Source organism: Delphinus delphis, chromosome 5, assembly GCF_949987515.2.
Source record: "Delphinus delphis chromosome 5, mDelDel1.2, whole genome shotgun sequence".
NCBI lineage: Eukaryota > Metazoa > Chordata > Mammalia > Artiodactyla > Delphinidae > Delphinus > Delphinus delphis.
In genome coordinates, this window is record NC_082687.1 from 124,412,983 (window position 1) to 124,423,628 (window position 10,646).

Below are 10,646 nucleotides of genomic sequence, written 5' to 3' on the forward strand. Positions count from 1 at the left end.
GCTGAAGATGGGATTTTTTTGAATTTATTGGGACTGTCACACAATTTCTGGACACTGACTCTGACTTCTCAGAGGTAGCCACTTACCCTCTACCCCCAAAAGAGGAAATTATCCTAAAATCATGCCTACTTGTACTAAGGTTTCCAGATAAAATACATGTTTCCGTTAAACTTGAATTTTAGATAAACAATGACTACTTTCTTAATAGGTATATTCCATGCAATATTTGGAACTTACCTGTAATTCAAATTTAACTGGGAAACCTGTATTTTTATTTGGTAAATCTAGCAATCATAACTTGTAGCCCTCCTTCCTTTTGAAAGATTCTATTTCATTTTCTCCTCTAGGTTTTTCTCACTTTTGAGTAGCAGTTCAGTCCTATGCTCCTTATTGTTTTATATTTCTTTGAGGGATTTCCTATGTCAGATACAAGTGTACACACATGAGTACATATGAGCATATATGTGTAGGCAGAAAAGTTTGATGTCGATAACTACAATAACATAGGGCTAAAGTATAAGTCTACTGCCAAGCCTCCCTCAAGGGCTTTCTGATAATTTTCCATGTCATCCAACAGAAATTCAAAACAGTCCTTCATTCTCTAATTTATGCCAACACGGCTCTTAAAAAGATGGTGTTAGGGAGAGGCCTTCTTTGGTAAGGCTTTACTGTGTCATCTGAATTGGTAGCCAGATCCATACATAAGTTGTCAACTGGTAAACAGAAATTGCTCAGATTTTGACTTGGCATAGAAGAGTCTCAAACTAAATACTCTGTTATAACATTTGACCTGTCTAAAACTGTACACATTTTGTCAACACCCTAAGCGTAGGAAAACAGAGAAGCCAATAATTTCTGTCTCTCTCAATCATCTTTATTTTTCCCTTATGCTTTCTCTATTTGCATTGAAGATAAAAGAACAGAGAAGAGCCAGAAAGAAAACGCTATGTCGTGCACATACACACAAACACATTTCAACTTTTAAGGAAAAAAAAAAAAAAAAAATATATATATATATAGGAAAGTATACATTGAAATGGTAGTTCATCCAAAATAATAAGTAAATCATGGATTCTCTTGGCGAATGTATGGATGAAAATGATTTCCTAAAAAACAAATTCTATTTCTTAGTTATCCTGATGACATATCCTGAAAGCCAGAAGCCAACATGCCTGCTTTTTCTTTCTTCTAAAGACCCAAGATGCCCCAAGATGATGGCTCCTGTGGTGGGAGTTGCTTCCATTGCTAGGTTTCCTGTGGCCAGAATTGGAGGGAAGTTATTCAGGAAAGGAAGGAAAGGTGACTTACTTCCCTATTTGCTCCTAAAAAACACTAAAATACCTAAGCACCTAATGGGTAAAGAGGACACACTTGCAAAATGTCCCAGAGAGTGATGTCCTTTAACACTCTAGGATGTTGCATTTCTTAGATTTCATCTAATTCTTATGGGAGTGGTGACTTAAGAGAATACTATCCATATATACAGAGAATATAAATATCAGACATGATACTTTGACTTGGCATAGAAGAGTCCCAAACTAAATACTCTGTTATAACATTTGACCTGTCTAAAACTGTACACATTTTGTCAACACTCTAAGTGTAGGAAAGAAGAGAAGCCAAAATCAGGCATGTCAAACTCAAGCATGTGAGAAATAATCAACAGTATTATAAAGCAACTTAATTTACATTCATGTTGTCACCCCCATAAGCCAGTGGGAAACTTATGGTCTATGACAAAATTTAGAGATGCTCTAGGCAGCACCAAGGGGTCGGGAAGCTGTGGTTAACTACAGTATCTATTAAACAAGTTAGTTGGTCTGGTGTACACAGATTATCACCAAGATGTCTGGTGAACCTCTCAGCCTGGCCTTTCCAAGTCCATCAACCCTCTGATGATTTCTACCATCCTTAGAAAGCTTTGCAACGTTTCCTTTTGTCTCGCCAACCTAGATGCCCCAGGAAGCCTCTGCTCTCTAAGATCTAGCCATATGCTGACAAAAACCCGAGCAGGTCCACTGTGTTCTTGGGGCCACATACCCCACTCTCTCCTTCTCTAAGGAAATGCTAAAGATACATCAGAGAGAATTCATTTCCAGCTCATGATTCTTTAAGATAATTATTTTATAACCAGTAATTGCCATCCATTTAAGCCCTTAAGATGTACAGAATATTTATATTGTTTGTCCTGCCACAGGCCTCCCTGAGGTTAGAGATTACACAACCACTACCTACAGGAAGGAGGAAGTAATGGGAATGAGGGGGAAATACAGAGGGAAAAATCTCACAGACTAATATCTCAAAATATCATAGAACCAGATATCTAAGTTCAAGCTCAACTAAGAGTTCCTCATTTTAAAAGTCAGAAAACAAGCCATTAGTGGTGTAAAGTCAAAGCTTTTGTTTCTATGTCTTTTTAAGATGTTTGACCTCAAAACACTTCATTGTAGAGAACATTGTTGAAGAGTCGGAGGTTGACTAAAGGATGAATTTCAGGAACACACAAGGATAGGATGTCTATAGTGTTTTCATAAGGTGATGATATTAAAACATAAAAGAAAAATATATCAAAATATAGTGTGACATAATAAATCAAAATTAAATGCAGAACTGCCTGTCTTTATAGGTACTGATGAGTAGATTTGCATTTTCTTTTAAGGATGGAAACAATGGTGGATATGAAAGAAGCATCTCATTCTTTACATTCTGGCAGATTTACAAACCAATAAGCATCACATCAATGATCTTTTTTTTTTTTTTTTACCTAATATCTGGCTTTTATTTTTTTCTTAAAGAAATACTATTAGTTTAAAAAAGAGAGTTCCAAGAAATTTAAAAGGATTCCCAGCAATGATTATTTCTGAGATCTATCAGATTTGAAACATAATTATAAAAAGCTAAAACCAAAGTATACATTCCTACTTTTTCCTTTTAAAAAAAATTCAGACGATGTGTCACATCAAGAAAGTTCAGCAGGTTACCGGGGCCGCCGCCTTAGTCATCCTCGGAATCACTGTCCCTCCTGGTGGGGATGGAGTATTGCACGGAGGAAAGCAGCACATCTTCTATGAGTTTCTTAGGGTTTTCCTCCAGGCTTGTCTTGATTGCTCCAGACTCAGACAATTTCCACTCCAACTCGTCCATTGTCAGGTTCGTGCCACCAAACACCAGAGGTCCAATAAATTCAGCCTTGATATCACCTTCAAGGCACACACACGTCGTGGGCAGATTCCTATCAGGATAACTGGGTATGCAGGTTGTTGAAATGGCTTTGATAAATTTGACATCAGGAAACCTCCTGGCAAGTCCACTGAAGTGCTGATTTATCAGAGAACAGAGGGGAATCCCTTGTTTGTAAAGGTGCAGGATGACCCACAAGCCCTCACCAGCTTTGTTAACTTTTTTTTTGTGCGGTATGCGGGCCTTTCACTGTTGTGGCCTCTCCCATTGCGGAGCACAGGCTCCAGACGCGCAGGCTCAGCGGCCATGGCTCACAGGCCCAGCTGCTCCGCGGCATGTGGGATCTTCCCGGACAGGGGCACGAACCCGTGTTCCCTGCATCAGCGGGCAGACTCTCAACCACTGTGCCACCAGGGAAGCCCCCGTTGACTTCTTGAACATAATCGTTTCCTGAGATTTCCAAAACTTCTCCAAATTTATTCTTCAGTTGGGTTGCTTTCCACTCGGCCAGTCTCTGCTGCCTGTACTTTTCAATCGCACGTTCATCTTCCTCACTAAATTCCTCTTCGTTATCCTCCAGTTCTTCCAAAGTCATGTCTTCATACGTTTTCACAATGGACTGCTGAAGGACCCGCTCTTCTGCCTCCTTCTCCAGATCTTTCAAACTTCCCCCGGAGGGCAAGATGCCTCTTTTGCGTAAGATGTCTTTCCGCTCGGTGTCTGCGTTGGAGTCCTGCATTTTCTCACGAGTCGCTCGATCCCAGCCGGCAGCCGCCACTCTGCCCCTCAGCTTTCCTCCGCGCATGCGCGCAGCCGCCGACCCGCTTCTTCCCAATTATCTTTTTATTGTACACACCCTGGTGAATTTTTATTCCAAGAGACATAGCTCTTTTGAATTTAATATAAGAGTCAGCCAAGCAAATAAAGTTGGGCAGGATAAGCCGTAGATTTTTGAAGTGTGAGGTGTTTTCCACTTACATGAAAATAGACAAGTGGACCTCACTTTATAAATAGCTTTAGTTTGGCTACACATGACAACAGTTTTCCAAAGAGTAGTTCCAGGAGGCGATTTGCAGAGGAAGGAATGTGACTAAGTAGTCTGGTTCCGGATGTGTAGGTGGACAGCAGTGACACAGAAGGCTTCTGACTGGCCCTGAAGGACTACCTAGTGTAATATACCAATCCAACGACCGGATTCTAAGATCACCTAGCAAATGGACCATTTCAAAGGCAAACTCCCCTGACATGCTTTGCTGAAAATATCAATAGCTTGTTTTTGCCTAAGCTTCAGCCATACTAGAATATAAAAGGATGAGATTAAACTCCACATAAGGAGTAGGAAAAAGAAAACTGAAAATGAAGAAACTTAAAAGAATGAAGAATGAAAAAAAAAAGATTTCACGAACCTCAATTAGGATAAAGAGTGAGCCTAAAAGAAGAAGCGTAGAGTAGTTTAGAAAGAACTGTTTAAATCTCAAGTAGGCCTTGGGCTTATAGCTCTTTAGTAAAGAACAATGCAACCCTGGCAGCAGAAAGCTCAAAATGACCTCATGGGCCTCTCGGATTACTCCATGATTCAAGAGTCATGTGTGTCTGGTGTGTGTCCACCAAGGCTGGAGCGCACGTGATGGGACAACCAGCAAAGAATTTCCTGGTACCACATGTGAGTTAGGCAGAGCATGTTTGAAGATAATGATCCTCTATTTTTAAAATGTGAGATTTAATGTGCCTCCTAATCCTACTTTGGAAGTCTGCTTCTTTATTCATACCAGCATGTTTATTTTAATTTTGGTATAGTTTAGAAAAATGACAATATTCCAAGGAAATAAAGAAAGAAAAGATTGAGTCAGAAGAGTTTCTGTTCATTTGCTGAAGCTTCTGGAGAGGAAAACAGGAATAGAGTTAGTGATTCATGTAGGCAAATAATACTTGATTAGCATAAAAGTGGTGTTTTTTTCCAAATAATGTCAAGATGCCTTTTGTACTAAACAACTCCACAGGGCAACTTGACATTTCCTTAGTGGCCTGTAGGTTAATTCACACTCTCCTTGGTCACCAGGAAAGTAGGATCAAGTAGGGGCTATGCTCTGCCTTTCTGTGTAACCCCCTACATACCTATAGTGGCATTCCAACCACTTCCTGTATCCAGTTTTATCTCCCTCCAAACTTTTCTTCACCTTGCAACCAGAGTGCTCTTTCAAAAATGCAAACCTAATAAATGCCAAAGGCATGATCATGAAAGAAATAATTGATAAGCTGGACTTTATTAAACTTTAAAACTTTGGTTCTACAAGAGATAACTGCAAAAACAAAAATGAGAAGACAAGACACAGACTGGGAGAAAATATTTTGCAAAAGACATCTTATAAAGGACAATCATCCCAAATAACTCTTAACGCAAAAGGAACTCTTAAAATTCAACAAAAATAAAACAAACAATCTGATTTAAACATGGACCAAAATCCTGAACAGATACCTCACCAAAGAAGATATACAGATGGCAAATCAGCATATGAAAAGATGCTCGACATCATCCGTCATCAGGGAAAGGCAAATTAAAACCACGAGATACCACCACACAACTATGAAAAAGACCAAAACCCAAAACATTGACAACACCAAATGCTGGGGAGGATGTGATGCAAGACCTCTCATTCACTGCTGGTGGGAACACAAAATAGTACAAAAACTTTATAAATTAGTTTGGCAGTTTCTTACAAAACTAAACATACTCTTATCATACAATCCAGCTCCTTGGTATTTATCCAAAGAAGTTGAAAACATGTCCACACAAAAACTGCACATGGATGTTCACAGCAGCTTTATTCATAATTGCCAAAACTTGGAAGCAATCAAGAAGTCCTTCATCTGAATGGATAAACTGTGGTACATCCAGACAATGGAATATTACTCAGCTTTAAAAAGAAATGAGCTATCTAGTCATGGGAAGACATGAAAAAACTTTAAACGCACACATTACTAAGTGAAAGAGGCCAATGTGAAAATGCTGCATACTATATTATTCCAACTACATGACATTCTGAAAAGGCAAAACTATACAGACAGTAAAAACATCAGTGTGTGTCAGGTTAGGGGTGGGGGAGAGAAGAATAGGTAGAACACAAAGAATTTTTAGGGCAGTGAAAATATTCTGTATGATAACATAATGTTGTATACATGTCATTATACATTTGTCCAAACCCATAAAACCTACAACACCAAGAGTGTACCTTAATGTTAACTATGGACTTAGGGTGAATATAATGTGTTCATGTAGGTTCATCAGTCATAACAAATGTACCACTCTGGAGGGAGGATGTTGATAATATGGGAAGCTATACATATACCCACTGCTGTAGCAGCCAGGGATACATAGGAAATCTCTGTACCTTTCTGATAAACTTTGCTGTGAACCTAAAACGTCTCTAAAAAATAAATAAATAAAACTTTAATAACAACAACAAAAATTGCAAACCTAATCAGATCACCCATTGCTAGCTTAATAAAATGACTTTTCCATGACTCTTAGCATGAAATCCACTATATGTAACATGATTTAGGTCCAAGACCTACTTCCTCAGGCTCACACTGTCCTTCTCTGTGCACTGTGCCTCAAACTCACCTTTTTGTCCCTCAGATTTCATCATAATTTTAAATATGTATTTGTCCAAGAATGTGTTATTTTAATATATGTGTTTGCCGCCAGTCTTAAGATCCATGATAATAAAGATCATATATTCCTATTTATTAAACTACTTGGAAGCAGAACAAAAATTTGATCCTAGGTTTCCTGCCTTCAACACCATTGCACTTTTCACTCCACCTTCTCTCCTTAAGTTTCTCTATCTCAATTCCGAAACATTGTGACTCTCAAGACATACTATCCAGATGAATTTCCCCAGGTTCTCAGCCCTCTTTTTTATTTACCCTGATTTTCTCACTTTTTCACCAAGCAGGCTATTCCCCACCTCCCTATCATTGCCCATGATCCTCCCATAACTTGGAACATTATGGATTTTCCAAGGTTAACCTGACACTTCACTTCTCTTCCAAGCCTTCATTGTTCTCTTCTCTGAATTTTTATAGCACATTTGCTCAATTTGACACAGCACTACATTAGAGTTTTGCATAAATATTTATTATTCTAACTTTTCATCTCTATTGGAAGCTACTTAACGATGGAATCCATGAAGTCTCACGCTTCTGTACACCCCACTGCTCCTAGCACAGTGCTGAGTAGTACATGATTGGCTGATTTCATGAGAAGCCTTTCCAGAGGTGACCCAGCTCTTATCAGGTCACATCCCAAGGGGCAAAGCTTCCTAAATCTCAGGCAAATCTTCTGCCTCCCTAAAAAATATTTTTCTTTTCACACTACATTGTCCATGTGAATTCCCCCTGAGTTCAAAAGAGAAGACACAATCAGCATGCTGGGCTTTCCGGGGTTTCTTCTGAGCAAAACCTTTCTGGATTTTGAGCTCCATAGTATATCTTGCCGAGAGGTCAAATAATAGAAAAAAGAGAAGAAACGACATTGTTAAGGAATCTGACAAAATTTTACATATGCCAGCTGTGAAAACAGTACATGCTGACTTTTAAGGGATATACATCTGAGTACACTCCTTGGAATGGTGCTGGATCATCACGATAATACAACTTCATGACTGGTTCAAATGTATCTTAAGTGTCTGTTCTATAGATTTTTAAAAATATAACTCCAGTTCCTCTAGTTCTCATCAACAATGATAATGTAGTCTCCAAATAATTATCTCCATAAGAATTATTCTTATAGAAAAGTATCTTAAATTTCTTCCTTTTTCCCCAACAATAAATAGACTAACAGTTCAAAACCTCAAGGGTCTGGCTGCAATTATTTGGGCCTTGAGTACCACTATACTGAAGAAGATTCATGTTACTGTCATCTACTTGAATGGCATAAATATATATATATATATATATATATATATATATATATATATAAAAATAACCAAGCATGAATTTCCTGCATAGGAACAATACCACCAAGAAAAGCAACAACAGCAGCAGTTATCATTTACTGAGCACACCAATATTCAGACCTTTTAAGTAAAGCCTTTTTCATCCTTACAGATATGCAAGAAAGTAGAGGTATTATTCTCCCCAATTTTACTGTTATGCAGACAGATTCGAAGGATTCAAACAGGAAAAAAAAGCAGAATTTGAATACTCAAAATCCAGTACCCTTTCTACCATAAAAAGCGTGCAACTGATAGCTCTTGAAAATTCAGAAAGCTTTTAAAGACCGAACGGGTATACTGAGGGTTTTACATTCAGTCCCCAAACTTCAACATAATGTAGAACATGCCACAATATATGTTGCAATTACACGAAGGAAGTTGAAGTTACTTTACTGTAAGAATTTTTTTCGCTTGTAATCACGATAATAATTGACATATTTTTATGCCAACTGACAGAATCTATGCAGAGGCGATTTAGAATGCATTTAGCATAGGAATTTGGTTTTGTTCTTTTTAACTTGTTATTAACCTGTTACATCTGATCTTCCCAGGGTGGGGTGGGGGGGTGGGGGGGTAGGAGGGATGGGCAGGGGAAGATTATACAATTCTACCCTATTGACCTCAGGAGTAGCTATGTTATTTCCTAAGGCAATGAAATGTGAACAGAACTGTCATTGGTTACTTTTGGCTGGAGGCTTTGAGAATCAGCATATGCTTTGCCATCCTCATTTTCCCCCTTAGCCATAAGACCACCAGTGTTCTAGACTGTAGCTGATCCATCCACCTGGGTCCTCAATTAGAGCCACAGCCAACCCTCAATGGACACAGAGCATGAGTCACATAAAAACCTTTGTGGTTCTAAGCCACGGAGATAGTGTGCCTGTTTGCTGTCACAGTATAACCTAGCCCATTTTAACAGATACATCTGTTAATTACTCTTTCTACCAATTCCCATTGTATTTGATCTCTGGTGCAATAATACTGCATAGTAATCAACTCCAAAACTCAGCACCTTATAACAACAGGTTCTCATTTCTCACTCATGGGTCTGAAGGTTGGCTGTAGCTCTCTGTTCTTAGTTGTGATATTCTTGACCCACAAGATTGTGGGTTGGCTTCAAAGATCATTCTACATGTCTCATTCTAGAATCAGTACCTACTTGAGGTACCTTATTCTCATAGCACATGGTAGAAACACAAGAAGCTATGAAAACAATACAAGTAAATTTAAACCCTCTGCTTGTACCACACCACTAAAAAGCATGTTCTGTGACTAAGTCCAAATTCAATGACTACTCCACAGGGAGGTACTGCAAGGTAGCATGGTATAGAGAAAGATTGAAAATTGAAATCAATTGTCCAACTTAACCGCAGCCCACCCATTTGATCAAAAATATTCACTCTCTCATACAGGAAAAACTCACCCCTCCAAGACATCCCAAAACGTCTTGATAACAACATTAGGCATGAAGTCCCAGATCTTATGATCTAGATTGGATCCATGTGTAGTTGCTCTTGATCTAAACAACCGTGAACCTATAAAGATAAGTTATTTGCCCCCCACCCTTCCATATAGCCATCATAAATGGTGGGATAGAGACAGGATAACTGCAGTAAGCACCACCATTTCAAAAGGGGAAGAATGAAAGGCAATAGCAGTCACTGGTCTATAGCTATTCTAAATCACTCTGGACAGAACGCCCTACCGTGGGATAGAAAATCTCTCAGTTAGGCCCAAGTCCTGTTTCTTAGGAGAAACTTTCCAGTTCATTGTTTTCCTTGGCTACTAGCTCCATTCTTTGGGATGTTCTCCCTCTTCTTTGGCCGTTTACGGAGAGGTCATTGGAGAATATGCCATCATTGGTTGATGAGTCTCTTTCTCCACCAGTTTCCTGTCTGTAGAAAGCTAGAGGATCAAAAGGTCTTTCTAAGCCTTAAACTGTCACTCTCTCTTTTAATCCATGCTAATGATACTTTGCAGCTCTCTCAAAAACTTTTTTCGCCTCTTGGTCTTGACCTATCAGACTGCACTCAACTCCATCTGGCAAAATTCTTTTTGAGATATGACTCTTTCTCTAGACTCCACAAAGGCAGTGGCCATGATTTCATATAGATGTGAGTGGTGTATTCAAAGGGAAGGAAACAGCTGAAGAACACAAAGGAAGCTAGCAAGTTTTAAGTCAGATGTATCAAGCAACCTGACCTCTGTTTTTCAAAACTAATCTGAATCCTTACCTTTTACTGGGAGAATGTAATCTTTTAATATGATTATAACTTTAATGTGATTACGACTATATGCTTTAATATATTTGGTCTTGTTCCTTCTATCTTGTTTTATTTTTTTAATAAGCCATGCCTCTGTTTGCTTCTCATGTACCTTTCTTGCTGTTGTAGAATTGGTTAAATTTTCTCATTTCATTCTTTTCCTTTAGTGATTTGAGAGATATACATATTATGTTCGGTCTTCCAA

General features: G+C 38.6%; 1 protein-coding gene across 1 annotated transcript; it reads right to left on the reverse strand.

Moving 5' to 3' along the window:
• Window positions 1-2,994: 2,994 nt before the first annotated feature.
• LOC132425601 (phosducin-like protein 3) lies at window positions 2,995-3,919 on the reverse strand. The gene is made up of 2 exons (XM_060011865.1): window positions 3,601-3,919; window positions 2,995-3,389 (listed from the first exon to the last, which is right to left on the reverse strand). The coding sequence occupies exons 1-2, from the start codon at window positions 3,917-3,919 to the stop codon at window positions 2,995-2,997; spliced, it is 714 nt and encodes a 237-aa protein (XP_059867848.1).
• Between the last annotated feature and the right edge of the window lie 6,727 nt (window positions 3,920-10,646).

Excerpts from the sequence above, each read along its gene's own strand:
- LOC132425601 (XM_060011865.1), bottom strand. The coding sequence starts at position 3,919 with ATGCAGGACTCCAACGCAGACACCGAGCGGAAAGACATCTTACGCAAA. Across the intron at positions 3,390-3,600 it reads TGTTCAAGAAGTCAACGGGG|CTGGTGAGGGCTTGTGGGTC; the intron begins GCTTCCCTGGTG and ends AAGTTAACAAAG.